This window comes from Rana temporaria, chromosome 9, assembly GCF_905171775.1.
Source record: "Rana temporaria chromosome 9, aRanTem1.1, whole genome shotgun sequence".
NCBI classification, from domain to species: domain Eukaryota; kingdom Metazoa; phylum Chordata; class Amphibia; order Anura; family Ranidae; genus Rana; species Rana temporaria.
Genome location: NC_053497.1, coordinates 32,456,207 through 32,474,666, shown reverse-complemented (window position 1 = coordinate 32,474,666; position 18,460 = coordinate 32,456,207). Strand labels below are relative to the sequence as shown.

Below are 18,460 nucleotides of genomic sequence, written 5' to 3'. Positions count from 1 at the left end.
AAGGGCCATTCTTCCCCCTTATCACCAATGTAAGGGACATTCTTCCCCCTTATCACCAATGTAAGGGACATTCTTCCCCCTTATCACCAATGTAAGGGCCATTCTTCCCCCTTATCACCAATGTAAGGGCCATTCTTCCCCCTTATCACCAATGTAAGGGCCATTCTTCCCCCTTATCACCAATGTAAGGGCCATTCTTTCCCCTTATCACCAATGTAAGGGCCATTCTTCCCCCTTATCACCAATGTAAGGGCCATTCTTCCCCCTTATCACCAATGTAAGGGCCATTCTTCCCCCTTATCACCAATGTAAGGGCCATTCTTCCCCCTTATCAATGTAAGGGACATTCTTCCCCCTTATCAATGTAAGGGACATTCTTCCCCCTTATCAATGTAAGGGACATTCTTCCCCCTTATCACCAATGTAAGGGACATTCTTCCCCCTTATCAATGTAAGGGACATTCTTCCCCCTTATCACCAATGTAAGGGCCATTCTTCCCCCTTATCACCAATGTAAGGGCCATTCTTCCCCCTTATCACCAATGTAAGGGCCATTCTTCCCCCTTATCACCAATGTAAGGGCCATTCTTCCCCTTATCAATGTAAGGGCCATTCTTCCCCCTTATCACCAATGTAAGGGCCATTCTTCCCCCTTATCAATGTAAGGGCCATTCTTCCCCCTTATCAATGTAAGGGCCATTCTTCTCCCTTATCAATGTAAGGGACATTCTTCCCCCTTATCAATGTAAGGGACATTCTTCCCCCTTATCACCAATGTAAGGGCCATTCTTCCCCCTTATCACCAATGTAAGGGCCATTCTTCCCCCTTATCACCAATGTAAGGGCCATTCTTCCCCCTTATCACCAATGTAAGGGCCATTCTTCCCCCTTATCAATGTAAGGGCCATTCTTCCCCCTTATCACCAATGTAAGGGCCATTCTTCCCCCTTATCAATGTAAGGGCCATTCTTCCCCCTTATCAATGTAAGGGACATTCTTCCCCCTTATCAATGTAAGGGCCATTCTTCCCCCTTATCAATGTAAGGGACATTCTTCCCCCTTATCAATGTAAGGGACATTCTTCCCCCTTATCAATGTAAGGGCCATTCTTCCCCCTTATCAATGTAAGGGCCATTCTTCCCCCTTATCAATGTAAGGGCCATTCTTCCCCCTTATCACCAATGTAAGGGCCATTCTTCCCCCTTATCACCAATGTAAGGGCCATTCTTCCCCCTTATCAATGTAAGGGACATTCTTCCCCCTTATCAATGTAAGGGCCATTCTTCCCCCTTATCAATGTAAGGGACATTCTTCCCCCTTATCACCAATGTAAGGGACATTCTTCCCCCTTATCACCAATGTAAGGGCCATTCTTCCCACTTATCACCAATGTAAGGGCCATTCTTCCCCCTTATCACCAATGTAAGGGCCATTCTTCCCCCTTATCACCAATGTAAGGGACATTCTTCCCCCTTATCACCAATGTAAGGGACATTCTTCCCCCTTATCACCAATGTAAGGGCCATTCTTCCCCCTTATCACCAATGTAAGGGCCATTCTTCCCCCTTATCACCAATGTAAGGGCCATTCTTCCCCCTTATCACCAATGTAAGGGCCATTCTTTCCCCTTATCACCAATGTAAGGGCCATTCTTCCCCCTTATCACCAATGTAAGGGCCATTCTTCCCCCTTATCACCAATGTAAGGGCCATTCTTCCCCCTTATCACCAATGTAAGGGCCATTCTTCCCCCTTATCACCAATGTAAGGGCCATTCTTCCCCCTTATCACCAATGTAAGGGCAATTCTTCCCCCTTATCAATGTAAGGGCCATTCTTCCCCCCTTATCAATGAAAGGGCCATTCTTCTCCCTTATCAATGTAAGGGACATTCTTCTCCCTTATCAATGTAAGGGACATTCTTCCCCCTTATCACCAATGTAAGGGACATTCTTCCCCCTTATCACCAATGTAAGGGCCATTCTTCCCCCTTATCACCAATGTAAGGGCCATTCTTCCCCCTTATCAATGTAAGGGCCATTCTTCTCCCTTATCAATGTAAGGGCCATTCTTCTCCCTTATCAATGTAAGGGACATTCTTCTCCCTTATCAATGTAAGGGACATTCTTCTCCCTTATCAATGTAAGGGACATTCTTCTCCCTTATCAATGTAAGGGCCATTCTTCCCCCTTATCACCAATGTAAGGGCCATTCTTCCCCCTTATCACCAATGTAAGGGCCATTCTTCCCCCTTATCACCAATGTAAGGGCCATTCTTCTCCCTTATCAATGTAAGGGCCATTCTTCTCCCTTATCAATGTAAGGGCCATTCTTCTCCCTTATCAATGTAAGGGACATTCTTCCCCCTTATCACCAATGTAAGGGACATTCTTCCCCCTTATCACCAATGTAAGGGCCATTCTTCCCCCTTATCACCAATGTAAGGGCCATTCTTCCCCCTTATCACCAATGTAAGGGCCATTCTTCCCCCTTATCACCAATGTAAGGGCCATTCTTCCCCCTTATCACCAATGTAAGGGCCATTCTTCCCCCTTATCAATGTAAGGGACATTCTTCCCCCTTATCAATGTAAGGGACATTCTTCCCCCTTATCACCAATGTAAGGGACATTCTTCCCCCTTATCACCAATGTAAGGGACATTCTTCCCCCTTATCACCAATGTAAGGGACATTCTTCCCCCTTATCACCAATGTAAGGGACATTCTTCCCCCTTATCACCAATGTAAGGGCCATTCTTCCCCCTTATCACCAATGTAAGGGCCATTCTTCCCCCTTATCACCAATGTAAGGGCCATTCTTTCCCCTTATCACCAATGTAAGGGCCATTCTTTCCCCTTATCACCAATGTAAGGGCCATTCTTCCCCTTTATCCTCAGTGTGAGGGACATTCTTCCCCCTTATCCTCAGTGTGAGGGCCGTTATTCCCCCTTATCCTCAATGTAAGGGCCATTCTCCCCCTTTATCCTCAATGTAAGGGCCATTCTCCCCCTTATCCTCAATGTAAGGGCCATTCTTCCCCCTTATCCTCAATGTAAGGGACATTCTTCCCCCTTATCCTCAATGTAAGGGACATTCTTCCCCCTTATCCTCAATGTAAGGGACATTCTTCCCCCTTATCCTCAATGTAAGGGACATTCTTCCCCCTTATCCTCAATGTAAGGGACATTCTTCCCCCTTATCCTCAATGTAAGGGCCATTCTTCCCACTGACCCATAACATAGGGGGAACTACATGGACCACCAATGTAATGGGTATTCTTCCTACTACCAGTGTAAGGCGAACGCCGCTGTTTGTCTAGCAATGTGGTTTAGATAATGTACCTCAATTTGTAAATCATTTTTAGCCGAGGATCCCTGAGACCTGAACATTTTTTCTGTGTTAAAAGGGTGGAGAAAACCCGTGCTACACAATATCTGCTGATCCTTCTGCCAGGTCAACCAGACAGTGCCAGTTTCATTAGTAACAGTAGACCATGTGATTTGGCCCTTTAGGTCGCTGCAAGAGCTGTATGTGTTTTTATTTTATTTTTTTGCTTTTGTTTATTTGCAAAAAGATACTCTTTTAACACACAATAGTGATGAGTTGTGTTACTGCTGTGTCGGGTGGTGGTATATTTTAGTGACAGGTCCACTTTAAGTCCAAGTAGCTGTAAAGTGGGAAAGAGTTGTCGTCTCTATGGAGAAAACCCGATGTTGCCGTGTGAACCAGACATCGGTGACCCTCCCAGTGGCGTAACTGGCTTTCATCCTCTCTGCCCTAAATCTGTATTTCATTTGCTACGGTTTATTTTTTGCACAAGGCTTCACAGAAGACCAGACTGTAACATTCACCATGACCTGGAAGTGTCACATGTTGGGTAGACCAGGATCCTAGTTCAGAACAAAAGTCAGAAATAGAGATTGATTGCCATAGAAGTTCTCTTCTTTTATTTTTTGAGATGCAATCCTATTAACCGCTTAACCACTTAACCCCCGGACCATATTGCTGATCAAAGACCAGAGCAATTTTTGCGATTCGGCACTGCATCGCTTTAACAGACAATTGCGCGGACGTGCGACGTGGCTCCCAAACAAAATTGGCGTCCTTTTTTTCCCACAAATAGAGCTTTCTTTTGGTGGTATTTGATCACCTCTGCGGTTTTTAGTTTTTGCGCTATAAACAAAAATAGAGCGACAAATTTGAAAAAAATGAATATTTTTTACTTTTTGCTATAATAAATATCCCCAAAAATATATATAAAAAAAAAAATTTTCCTCAGTTTAGGCCGATACATATTCTTCTACCTATTTTTCGTAAAAAAAAATCGCAATAAACGTTTATTGATTGATTTGCGCAAAAGTTATAGCGTTTACAAAATAGGGGATAGTCTTATGGCATTTTTATTAATATTTTTTTTTTACTAGTAATGGCGGCGATCAGCGATTTTTATCGGTACTGCGACATTATGGCGGACACTTTTGACACATTTTTGGGACCATTGGCATTTTTATAGCGATCTGTGCTATAAAAATGCATTGATTACTATAAAAATTACACTGGCAGGGAAGGGGTTAACACTAGGGGGGGGGGCGGGGAAGGGGTTAAGTATGTTCCCTGGGTGTGTTCTAACTGTAGGGGGGGTGGACTCACTAGGGGGAAATGACAGATCGCTGTTCATACATTGTATGAAAAGACGGTCAGGCATTTCTCCCCTGACAGGACCGGGAGCTGTGTGTTTACACACACAGCTCCCGGTCCTCGCTCTGTAACGAGCGATCGCGGGTGTCCGGCGGCGATCGCGCCCGCCGGGCACACACGTCGGGATCAGGGACGAGCGGGGGGCACTTCAGGGAGCGACGTATAGCTACGGGCTCTCGTGCAGGGGAGCCGACCTGCCGCCATATAACTGCGGCGGCTGGTCGGCAAGTAGCTCGCAACTCGATGTTTGCCGGTGTCCCGCGATTGGGTCACAGAGCTGAAGAACGGGAAGATGTCATTGTAAACACAACATCTCCCCGTTCTTCCTAGTGACATGTCACTGATCAAATGTTCCCTGTCATCGGGAGCAGCGATCAGCCACGCCCCCTAACAGTTAGAAGCACTCCATAGGTCACACTTAACCCCTTCAGCGGCCCCTACAGGTTAACCCCTTAACTGCCAGTGTAATTTTTACAGTAATCGGTGCATTTTAATAGCACTGATCGCTGTAAAAATGGCAATGGTCCCAAAATGGTGTCAAAAGTGTCCGATGTGTCCGCCATAATGTCGCAGTCATGATAAAAATCCGCCATTACTAGTAAAACTAATATACCATAAAACTATCCCCTATTTTGTAGACGCTATAACTTTTGCGCAAACCAATCAATAAATGCTTATAAACTGATGAAGACATTTTTTTTTTTTACTTATTTTTTGGTGATGGCAAAAAGTAAAAAATATTGCATTTTTTTCAAAACTGTCGCTCTATTTTTGTTTATAGCGCAAAAAATAAAAACCGCAGAGGTGATCAAATACCACCAAAAGAAAGCTCTATTTGTGTGAAAAAAAGGACGTCCATTTTGTTTGGGAGCCACGTCGCACGACCGCGCAATTGTCCGTTAAATCAAGGCAGTGCCGAATTGCAAAAAGTGGCCTGGTCTTTGGCCAGCCAAATGGTCCGGGGCTTAAGTGGTTAAAACATTTCTAAATTCTTCACTCTGCTCATGGTTCTAATGCATTCTTCTGGTTATCTTTCGATGCGTTGGCGTGGGAAATTTTACGTTCACTCTCATCTTCATTTTTTCATTCAAGTAAATAAGCATTCAGGGCCAGATTCACGTAGAAGTGCGGCGAAGATACGTTAGATACGTTACACCGCCGCAATTTTTCATCGCAAGTGCCTGATTCACAAAGCACTTGCAATGAAAACCTACGCTGGCGGCCTCCGGCGTAAGCCCGCGTAATTTAAAGGGGCGTGTGCCATTTAAATTAGGCGCGCTCCCGCGCCGGACCTACTGCGCATGCTCCGTTCTGAAATTCCCGCCGTGCTTTGCACGAACTGACGTCATTTTTTCAAACGGCGACGTGCGTAGCGTACTTCCGTATTCCCGGACGTCTTACGCAAACGAAGTGAATTTTTAACCACTTCCAGACCTGCGCACGACGATGTACGTCCTATTTTTAAAGACGGATATCTCGGTAACGGCAGCAGCTGCTGTCACAACCGAGGTATCCATCTTTAGGGTGCGCGGTCTGGAATCCGATAATGGCGGTCTCCGCGGCGGATTCACCGCGAGATCGCCGTTATCGGTGGCGGGAGAGGGGCCCCCCCCCCCTCCCGCCGCTCTCCCGTGCCCTCCGCCGCTTACCGGAGCCGTCGGTAGCGGCGGAGGCGATCGGATGCTGTCGGCTGGTGAGCGGGGACGGGACTGAAGGAAAAATCTCCTTCGCCCGTCCCCATAGCTCGGCTGGGCGGAAGTGACGTCAAAACGTCAGTCCCGCCCAGCCTCTTAAAGAGACAAATTTTTTTTTGGTCATTTGAAAAAATGACATTTTTTATTTTTTTTCTATTTTTTGCATTTAAGCCCAAATATGAGATCTGAGGTCTTTTTGACCCCAGATCTCATATTTAAGAGGACCTGTCATGCTTTTTTCTATTACAAGGGATGTTTACATTCCTTGTAATAGGAATAAAAGTGATAATTTTTTTTTTTTTTTTTTTTTCAGTGTTAAAAATTCTAAAATAAATAAAAATAAATGCGAAAAGCAAAAAAAAATGTTTTTAAAGCGCCCCGTCCCGACGAGCTCGCGCGTAGAAGCGAACGCATACGCGAGTAGCGCCGACATATGAAAACGGTATTCAAACCACACAAGTGAGGTATCGCCGCGATCGTTAGAGCGAGAGCAATAATTTTAGCCTTAGGCCTACTCTGTAACTCAAAAAATGCAACCTGTAGAATTTTTTAAACGTCGCCTATCAAGATTTTTAAGGGTAAAAGTTTGACGCCATGCCACGAGCGGGCGCAATTTTTAAGCGTGACATGTTGGGCATCATTTTACTCGGCGTAACATTATCTTTCAAAATATATAAAACAATTGGGCCAAATTTATTGTTGTCTTATTTTTTAATTCAAAAAAGTGAATTTTTTCCAAAAAAAGTGCGCTTGTAAGACCGCTGCGCAAATACGGTGTGACAAAAAGTATTGGAATGACCACTATTTTATTCTCTAGGGTGTTAGAAAAAAAAAAATATATAATGTTTGGGGGTTTTAAGTAATTTTCTAGCAGAAAAAAATGTTTTAGTCTTGCAAACACCGAATCTGAAAAACACCTAAGGTCTGGAAGTGGTTAAATTTCGACGCGGGAACGACGGCTATACTTTATACAGCACATACGTGTGCTGTGTAAAGTTAGGGCACCCAAAACGACGACTAAATTTGCGACGGGAAACTAGACTAGCAGCGACGTAGCGAACGCGAAAAACCGTTGTGGATCGCCGTAACTCCTAATTTGCATACCCGATGCTGGTTTACGACGCAAACTCCCCCCCAGCGGCGGCCGCTGTACTGCATCCTAAGATCTGACAGTGTAAAACAATTACACCTGTCGGATCTTATGGATATCTATGCGACTGATTCTATGAATCAGTCGCATAGATACTCTGAGAGATGCGACGGAGTATCTCCTTTGTGAATCTGGCCCTCAGTTCTCATGTGTTCCCGACTACAAATGATTGTAAGATAACGCCATACAAGCTGCTATTCCATCATTCACATCTCTAACCATCGCAGGGGTCCCATCCAAAGACTTTTCGGTAATTGGCAGAATTCATTTATGTGGAACTCTTGGCAATCAGTTGAATTCTCCAGCTCCAGGTTTTTGTTGCTGTCTGTGTGCCCATTAGGGAGATTTGCCCTCTCAATACATCTTGTTTATCATTACCACTTAAAATAAAATCCCAAACTCTGGGTTGTAGCTAGAACTGGAATAGAGGGAAAATCTTCCAATGGGGAGACTAGTTCTGGTGACAACCAGGGATTCCCTCACTTTGGAAGGATTTTCTCCCACTTCCTGTTTTGGCCATGGGGCAGGAAGTGAAGGCAAATCTCCCCAGTAAGACATAAAAAAAAAAAAAAACCTGATAGAAGGTATAACTTTCCTTTCCAAAATGAAGAAAGTTTTGCCTTTTAGTTCTGCTTTAACCACCTCAATACCGGACACTTTCACCCCCTTCCTGCCCAGGCCAATTTTTAGCTTTCAGTGCTGTCGCACTTTGTATGACAATTGCACGGCCATGCAACACTTTTGAGACTGATAGAACTTTCTTTTTGTGGTATTTAATCACCACTGAAAAAAAAGGAGGGTGTGGCTCGAGTGTCCTCAGAAGATATGGCACCTCATCCCGAATAATAATTGAAGCAAAAAGGGGGGGGTGGGAATTGGGATTATAATGGTGCCTCAACAATGGAAATAACAATGGTCCCTACATGTTTCTTTTTTTTTATTATCAACATTTTTTTTGATTTTTCAACAATTCCATTTAACAATATATCACATATCAAAAACATTATAATAATGGGTAAACATCGTTATCTATATCCTATACACCCCCCTCCCAAAAAAAAGTTTTTTTATATATTTTTGGGGGGTGTTTATTATAGCAAAAAGTAAAAAATATTGATTTTTTTTCAAAATTGTCGCTCTATTTTTGTTTATAGCGCAAAAAATAAAAACCGCAAAGGACGCCAATTTTGTTTGAGAGCCGCACGACCGCGCAATTGTCAGTTAAAGCGACGCAGTGCCGAATCGCAAAAACTGGCCAGGTCCTTTACCTGCATAAAGGTCCGGGTCTTAAGTGGTTAAACAGCCACAGCACTGAAAGCTGAAAATTGGCCTGGGCAGGTAGGGGGTGTAAGTGCCCGATATTGAGGTGGTTAAAGAAACCCAGACACCAGTAAAAACCCAACAGGGGTTTTAATCCTTCCTTACTGTATCCAGAACTGAAGAGAGATTTTGGCTTGACATACACTTTAATTATTAAGCAAAAACTATTTGGCAAGCGCTGTTGGTCCCTAAAGAAAGGCAGCATTTCTTATTTGGTCTCTTTGCGGTTATTTGTTTTGGCTTTCAGTTTTAACTTGACCTGCCTGCCTACGTGTTGGAGGAAAACTTAGTCATCGCACTTCCTGAGGCACAATCCACCATAAAGCCGCCACGGTTATTAAACTGGGTGTGTGTATTCCTGCTGGCTAAATCCCATTTGTCTCCAAATTTAAAGTGGAGCTCCGCAGTTCTACATTTCAAACACACATTGCTCATTGGAACATGCCAAAGATAATTTAGTCCTATTAAAGGGTAACTCCACTTTCATGCGGGGAAAAAATAATACAGCGCATACAATTGTGACACAAATAATATTTGAATTGAGTGTTATTAAAAAATTACCTTTCCATTTCAATCTGCAGCTCTGTAATTTTCTGTATATGCAATGTAATATGGCTACCTGGAGGTGTTCTGTACATAGAATGTGTACTGACCACCCCCCAGAAACTTCATTTCCTGCTTGTGTGATTGGCTCACTGATTTTCCCAGAAGTCTGCACTAAGATACAAGTCAGATTTCAGGCATCCACTGCAACAAAAATTTCATTTTTGATGAGGTACTTTCAATAGGAAATCATGGCTAAGGGGATGCAGGCCCTGCAATTTTCCTAATTAGAGCCCTGCATGTGCAGCAGCGGATTGATAATTGTGAAACCACTCCCAGTAGATTCACTTCCCACGTGGACACAGAGAAACACACAGGGATTTCTCCAGAATAAACAAAAGGTAGGAATCTGCAAGAAATTTTGTTTAACCACTTGCCGCCCGCCAATGACAGATTGACGTCGGCAAAGTGGTTGTAGAATCCTGAGTGGACGTCATATGAGGTCCTCGGGATTCTGAGCCGCTGCGAGCCCCCGGGGGTGCGCATCGCGGCGATCGTTGTTGCAGGGTGTGAGTCTGACACCCCTCAACACCGATCTCGGTAAAGAGTCTCTCACGGAGACTCTTTACCACGTGATCAGCCGTGTCCAACCACGGCTGATAACAATGTAAATAGGAAAAGCAGGTTAATCGGCTTTTCCTCACTCGCGTTTGTCAGACGCGAGTATAGGAGAGCCGATCAGCTGCTCCTGTGACGGGGGGGTTTGTGCTGATCGATTATCAGCACTGCCCCCCCCCCCCCCGAGGATGCCCACTGGACCACCAGGGGATGCCCACTAGACCACCAGGGATGAGGAGGACACAAAAAATGGATGCCAATCAGTGCCGCAATGGATGCCAATCAGTGCCCACAATGGGCATCACTGATTGGCAGGCATTGTTTGGCACTGATTGGCATCCATTAGTACAACACATACGATAGTGCCCATCCATGCCGCCTATCTGTGCCCATCCATGCCGCCTATCTGTGCCCATCCATGCCGCCTATCTGTGCCCATCCGTGCCGCCTATCTGTGCCCATCCATGCCGCCTATCTGTGCCCATCCGTGCCGCCTATCCATGCCGCCTATCCGTGCCCATCCGTGCCGCCCATCAGTGCCGCATATTAGTGCCCATCAATGCCACCTCATCGGTGCCCATCAGTTCCGCCTTATCAGTGCCCGTCAGTGCAGTACCATCAGTGCCCATCAGTGAAGGAGAAAACGTACTTATTTACAATGTTTTATAACAGAAACAAAAAAAACGTTGTTTTTCTAAATTTTCTGTACTTTTTTATTTATTTTTTTGCAGAAAATAAATATCCCAGAGGTGATCAAATACCACCAAAAGAAAGCTCTATTTGTGGGTACTACAAAATGATAAAAATTTAGTTTGGGTACAGTGAAGCATGACCGCGCAATTGTAATTTTAAGTGCAACAGTGCTGAAAGCTAAAAATTGGTCTGGGCGGGAAGGTGTATAAGTGCCTGGTATAGAAGTGGTTAAAATCCTTTCATTGTACATAGAGTGCCTTGAAAAAGTATTCATACCCCTTGACATTTTCCACATTTTGTCATGTTACAACCAAAAATGTAAATGTATTTTGTTGGGATATAGACCAACACAAAGTGGCACATAATTGCAAAGTGGAAGGAAAACAATATTTTTTTTTTTTATAAATATGTGAAAAGTGTGGTGTACATTTGTATTCAGCCAATACTTTGCATAACCTCCTTTCACTGCAATTATAGCTGCAAGTCTTTTTGGGGATGTCTCTACCAGCTTCCCACATCTAGAGAGGGACATCTTTGCCCATCCTTCTTCTTTGCAAAATAGTTCAAGCTCTGTCAGATTGGATGGAGAGCGTCTGTGAACAGCAATTTTCAAGTCTTGCCACAGATTCTCAATTGGATTTAGGTCTGGACTTTGACTGGGCCATTCTAACACATGAATATGCTTTGATCTAAACCAGTGGTCTCCAAACTTGCCTGCCTTTTTATCTGGCCCTTGGGTCACTACTTCCAAAGATATAAGACACGAGTCTGCCAACTGATACCAGCAATGAAGCACAATATCTCCCACTACCACCAATGATGGGACACTATTCCTCCCACTAACACCAATGATGGGACACTATTCCTCCCACTGACACCAATGATGGGACACTATTCCTCCCACTGACACCAATAATGGGACACTATTCCTCCCACTGACACCAATAATGGGGCACTATTCCTCCCACTGACACCAATAATGGGACACTATTCCTCCCACTGACACCAATGATTGGACACTATTGCTCCCACTGACACCAATAATGGGACACTATTCCTCCCACTGACACCAATAATGGGACACTATTCCTCCCACTGACACCAATAATGGGGCACTATTCCTCCCACTGACACCAATAATGGGACACTATTCCTCCCACTGACACCAATAATGGGACACTATTCCTCCCACTGACACCAATAATGGGACACTATTCCTCCCACTGACACCAATAATGGGACACTATTCCTCCCACTGACACCAATAATGGGACACTATTCCTCCCACTGACACCAATAATGGGACACTATTCCTCCCACTGACACCAATAATGGGACACTATTCCTCCCACTGACACCAATAATGGGACACTATTCCTCCTACTGATACTAATGATTACTTATTGAAAAAATACCCCAGTTTGAAAAGAAATAGAAACTCTGGGTCCCCTATCTTACGGGGAACTCTTAAAGGGGTTGTAAAGCTTTGTGTTATTTCACCTTAATGCATCCTATGCATTAAGATGAAAAAACACCTTGTACTCTCTGACCCCCCCCCCCCCCCCCTTTACTTACCTGGGCCACGAAACCCTGTGCGATGCTTTCCCCCAGCTTGAGGCGGCTCTTCATTGGATATTGATAGCGCAGCCATTGGCTCCCACTGCTGTCAATCAAATGAATGACACGGCGCATCAGGGCTGAGTGATACACTTGGCAGCTATGGCTGCCACTGTATCACACGGGAGCACGCCCGCAAGCTAACCCCCTTGAGAGAGCTCCCCAGAAGGGGGTTAGCTCCTGCGGGGAGGAGCCAAGACAGCCGCTGAGGGACCCCCAGAAGACAAGGATCGGGGCCACACTGTGCAAAACGAACTGCACAGTGGAGGTAAGTATGGTATGTTTATTTTTTAACCCTTACAACCCCTTTAAGGTCCGAAGGCGCTCCTGGAATGTTGGTATCAAGCTTTTTCATTGCACAGAATACTCCTATATACTTTTTTTTTTTTTTCTTCTCTCTTTACATTTTTATCCTTCTTGGAGGTGAACTTTTGCACCCCCGGACTAGCTATTTGGAAAATGATCTGATAAGTAGCAGTTACTATGACGGGGGTGTAGAAGCCACGTTCCTTTATAGGCATTTTACTATTTTAAATGTCACCATTGGCTGATTAAATTGAATGTTTTTTTTTTCAACTACTGTATAACTTTTCACATTTTTAACCGTTTTGTTTTGTATGTATCATCTGAAATCTGCCAATAAAAATTATTGCAAACAAAAAAAACTAAATATGCAGTTTATCCAATGAAAGAAGAGCAGTGACAAAAAGATGACCTAATACTAATTGCCTATCTGTTAAAGCAGACATTCAGTCAAAAACAAATACAAATTGAATAGCCCATTAGAAGAAGAAATTAAATGGAAAATAAATTATCACAGTACTTCGCTTCAATCCAGAATTGTACTCTGCAGTATCTTTTTCTGCCACAAGATGTCCTAAGTCTTTTGGGTTAAATGGCATACAGCATCATTAAACCCACTCCCTCTGAGGCCAGGTTTTCATGGATCCATTCCGACATATGTCACAAGATCTCCAAACTGCGGCCCGCGGGCCAGATGGGGCCCTTTGCTTGCCTTGCTATAAAAATGCGCTGATTACTGTAAAAATTACAGTGAGAGTTAACCTGTAGGGGGCGCTGAAGGGGTTATGTGTGTCCTATGGAGTGATTGTAACTGTTCGGGGGCGTTTGTAACTGTTTGGGGGCGTGGCTATGAGTGACCCCGTCACTGATCGCTGCTCCAGATGACAGGGATCAGACAATCAGTGACATGTCACTAGGAAGAACAGAGAGATGTTGTGTTTACACTGACATCTCCCCGTTCTTCAGCTCTGTAACCCGATCGCGGGACACTAATTCTGGTGACAACCCTCAGTTTGGAGGGGTTTCCTCTCCCTTTCTGTTTTGGGACATGAAGTGAAGGAAAATCTACCAAATGAGACACATATGGCAAAAAACTGAGGGATTTTAACCCTCCCTTACTATATCCAAAATACAAAAATTGCCTTTAAAGCGGGAGTTCACCCAATGATGTTTTTTTTTTTCTCTTTTCCCCTTAGATTCCTGCTCGTTTTGTCTAGGGGAATCGGCTAGTTGTTTTAAAATATGAGCTGTACTTACCGTTTTCGAGATGCATCTTCTCCGTCGCTTCCGGGTATGGGTCTTCGGGAGCGGGCGTTCCTTCTTGATTGACAGTCTTCCGAGAGGCTTCCGACGGTCGCATCCATCGCGTCACTAGTAGCCGAAAGAAGCCAAACGTCAGTGCGGCTCTATACTGCGCCTGCGCACCGACGTTCGGCTTCTTTCGGAAAATCGTAACGCGATGGATGCGACCGTCGGAAGCCTCTCGGAAGACTGTCAATCAAGAAGGAACGCCCATTCCCGCAGCCCATACCTGGAAGCGGCGGAGAAGATGCATCTCGTAAACGGTAAGTAATGCTCATATTTTAAAACAACTAGCCGATTCCCCTAGACAAAACGAGCAGGAATCTAAGGGGAAAAAGTTTTATGTACGGGTGAACCCCCGCTTTAAGCTCTACTTTAATGTAAACCTGTCATCCATTTTAATCTTTAAAAAAGTGAAAGCTCTGCCTCAGAGCCAATGCCACCAGTTGACCGCTGTTAGCACCCTATGGGGTAAACTACACAAAAGAATGCAGTAGCATGCTGATTATGTAGATCACACCATAGGCAGCCATTTGTTCTCATCTGTGTAGTGATTGATTTATACTCTTATCACTCTTTAGACTCTTGCCTTAAATTGTGGAAAGTATATGAAGTGTGTTTTATTTCCCAGCATATATGAAGAACATGAGAAGACCGATTTTTCGGGGGCAAAAAGTTCCCCTTTATGAATTTGCAACCTTGCACCTTCCCAGGCCAATTTTCAGCTTTCAGCGTGCTCGCACTTTCAATGACAATTGCGCGGTCATGCAACACGGTACCCAAATACATTTTTTATCATTTTGTTCACACTAATAGAGCTTTCTTTTGGTGGTATTTGATCACCTCTGCGGTTTTTATTTTTTGCGATACAAGCAAAAAGAAAAGTGGAAAGTTGGAAAAAAAACAATGGCCCGGATTCAGATACAGATACGACGGCGTATCTCCTGATACGCCGTCGTATCTCTGAGTTCCGATGGTCGGATCTATGCGGCTGATTCATAGAATCAGGTTCCGCATAGATCTCCCTAAGATCCGACAGGTGTAAGTGACTTACACCGTCGGATCTTAGGCTGCAATCTCCCGCTGGCCGCTAGGTGGCGTTTCGTTTTTTTGTACGCAACGAATATGCAAATGAGGAGTTCTGCCGATTCAGAAACGAACGCCCGCCCGTCGCTTTTTTTTTACGTCGCTTGCGTTTGGCTTTTTCCGGCGTATAGTTACCCCTGCTATGTGAGGGGTATCCTATGTTAAGTATGGGCGTCGTTCCCGCGCCGAGTTTTGAATTTTTACGTCGTTTGCGTAAGTCGATTCAGAATACGGCCGGGCGCAAGTTACGCTCACGCCGAAACCAATGACGTCCTAGCGACGTCATTTGGAGCAATGCACGCTGGGAAAAATCGCGGACCGCACATGCGCTGTTGGATCGGCGCGGGGACGCACCTGATTTAAATTGTAGACGCCCCCTAGCCGCGGAATTTTAATTCCGCCGGGGGATTTACGATACGCCGCCGCAAGTTTTGAGGCAAGTGCTTTCTGAATAAAGCACTAGCCTCAAAAACTTGCGCCGGCGGATCGTAAATCAGATAGGTTACGCGGATCTAAAGATTCGCTAATCTATCTGAATCTACCCCAATATCTTCTACTTTTTCTATTTAAAAAAATAATCCAATAAAAACTAATTTTGACATAAATTTAAGCCAAAATGTATTCTGCTACATGTCTTTGGTAAAAAAAAATCCTCTTAAGTGTATAGTAATTGGTTTGTGTGATCACGGACAGATGTACGCAGATGATCATGTACAGATGTGCGCAGGAGATCCTGGACATATGTATGCAGATAATCATTGAGACATGTGATTTTACTGGGACATACACATATTTTTTATTGTGTGGGGACATTATTGTGGTGACATGTTTGTGGGGACACTAGGCCGGTGATCAGTGTGTAAAAAGCTGTAAAAAAAACGCTCATACTCACTGATCACCGGCCGGCTGCAGGGATCAGCTCTCCTCACTGACAACTTCCGTGTGAGGAGAGGAGAGCCGATCACCTAGCAACCGGCTCTCTATTTACATCACATGATGGCTGTGATTGGACACAGCCATCATGTGATCAGGAGGGCCAATCACAGAGCCCTCCTGCCGATCGGAGATGTGCCGTGTCCGGGTGACACGAACGCATTGGGATCGCGGCGCTGCGCTGGAATACGCGCGCTGGATCCCCCTCCTTCTGAGGGACGTTCCTGAACGTCCACTCAGGAGGAAGCTCCCACCTGGCCATATATGTGCAGTGGGAGGTGGTTAATGTATGCGGAGTGTGTCGGCTATCTGTTACATGGTGTTTTCAGCGCCACCCGATTTATTTTGAATGCCCATAGAGATACAAGTTCAGGATGGATCTTCTCAAACTTAAAACATTTCAAAATACTTTTTCCTATAATTATCTTAAAATCTCTCCTTTCTGCAGATCAATTTGGACTCCAACACAAGGGAGCTAACCGAACACAACCTTCTAGTCCCCACACGCTCATCATTTGATGAAGCTCAGCGAAGAATTTACGGCCTGATGGAACGCGATTCCTACCCACGATTTCTTCGTTCTGATCTCTACCAGAGTATGCTCCATCCACCCAATGGAGCCTGCTGAGTGAGGAAGAACAGTACGGTGAGCGCGGGGAGGAGCCAGCTCAGTACCTGGCTAAAGGGACTGCCGTTTTTAGCTTTTCAATGGACCGTCTTAGAAAGGTTTTCTTGAAGGACTGCATGACCTGTGTCAAGATGGAGTCAGTCATGCCAAAGCTTGCCAGGAGTGGCTATATTGAACAATGAGTATCTCTTAAAATATGCCCCCGTTTTGATCCTGCGCGGACCAAAATGCTTCTATGCCATAGCCTTCTCAGGCTAAGCCATTTTTGAACTGTGGAGCTTCTTGCCTTTACTTTTTTTGCCATTTTGAATCAGAAAGGAGTCAGAGATTGGCTGCTATGATTCAAGGTGGAGTCTGTCGTGTCAGCGCTTGTAGTGGTGACCAGTGTTAACACTAACGGATCTAAACAAAGAAAAGGTCTCCCGCAGTGGTCTCGAAGGTCGTAAGGTTGGATCGTCTTTAGGAGACGCTTCGTCGGTGGTGACCGCTTGCCTAAAATAACCTTCCACTTAGAACACTAATTACGTCTGAAGATCGGAGCCAGACAGACAGACGTAGGCCTCCCTCATCTCGGAGGCCATTTTGAACACTAATTTTAAACCAAGTCATCTTTTGTTTTTTTGGTAAGTTGTAATCAGATAGGTGGGCTTCTATCTTTTCTGATGACCACCAATGGTTGAAGAGTCAAAATCGATGTAATATATTTTAAATTAATTTTTTTAATTATTTTTAAAAAAAAAACAGAGACATTCATTTTATTAGGTTAAAACCTGCTGATTTCAGAATTGTTATCAATCCTGGGGGGTTATCCTGCCATGGTACATTTTCGCCTGCAGGTCAGATCACCGTTGTGGTCCAGTTATGCATAACAAAGGTCAGCCATTTTGAACAACGTCACTTGAGCCATCAGCCGTTATGAGCTCAGGTAATGAAAGGCCACGTTTTGAAAAAAACATTGGCTCCTGCTCTCCCCCCCCCCCCCCCCCCACCAACACACCCAAAGTCTCTACCTTTTGTTAACACTATGGATAACCTTTGAAGCCTTGCGCCTTTTTCTTTGCACTGTTAAATGCCTTTTGCGCCTTTTTCTGCCATTTTTTTTAAAATGCCTCCATATTGATGCACTGAAGCCATGTCCCGCTCCTGCACCCCGATGATGCACGTTGCTGCCTCAGTTCAGCTGGCCACTATTTATATGGCCCATGTAGCCGTCACCTCTTAATGTTGTCCATTTTTTTTTTTCCCGTGTGTTGAGTCATACTTGTCCGTAGTCACAATGTTAGAAATTGTGTCAGCCATTTTTGAAGAAGTCTGTTCCCTAGCAGGGATCCTAAGCCTCTCTTTGCCCTTTTTCAAGTTGAGCATTTCTTTATTTTCTACTTTTCTGTTACGGCCTGCATTGCCCTCCCATAACTTCCCTGCTTGAGACCTGCAACGTGTTGTACATCATTTACTTGTGGCGATAAGTTTGAAATCAGGTTAAACAAAGTGTTTATTTTATTTTTTGGGTTATGAAGTCTAAATGTTTTTTATGAGTAACTATGTAACTAGTCTTAAGCACTGAATAAAGTTCTACAGTATTCACTCGTCTCCTGCAGTTTCTTTCACTCAGGGCGTTGAGAACAATGGTGACTCATCCACAAGCTGCCGAGGTGCCATAAAGTAGCGGCTTGAAGGGCAAGCAAACCTAAACTACAGCTTTGGTTTATTTAGAAGGACAATAAAAATGTAACTTTGGCCTCCTCTTAATCAGACGGGCCAAGTGCTTTACAATCGTGAACTTCTTCTATTCCTTTTAGGAAAACGTGGCGGGATACGCTTAAAGGGGTTGTAAAGGTTTGTTTTTTATTTTCTAAATAGGTTCCTTTAAAGCGGG

At 44.4% G+C, this 18,460-nt stretch overlaps 1 protein-coding gene across 2 annotated transcripts in view; it reads left to right on the top strand.

The window, feature by feature from the left end:
- Nucleotides 1–18,168, top strand: part of LOC120913272 (regulator of G-protein signaling 3-like) — a 235,001-nt gene extending 216,833 nt beyond the window's left edge. For both annotated transcript variants that reach the window (XM_040323108.1, XM_040323110.1), the window contains exon 7: nt 16,405–18,168. In XM_040323108.1, the coding sequence (XP_040179042.1) occupies nt 16,405–16,584 (180 nt within the window). In that variant the 3' untranslated portion in view covers nt 16,585–18,168. The remainder of the gene's footprint in view (nt 1–16,404) is intronic.
- The last annotated feature ends 292 nt before the right edge of the window (nt 18,169–18,460 follow it).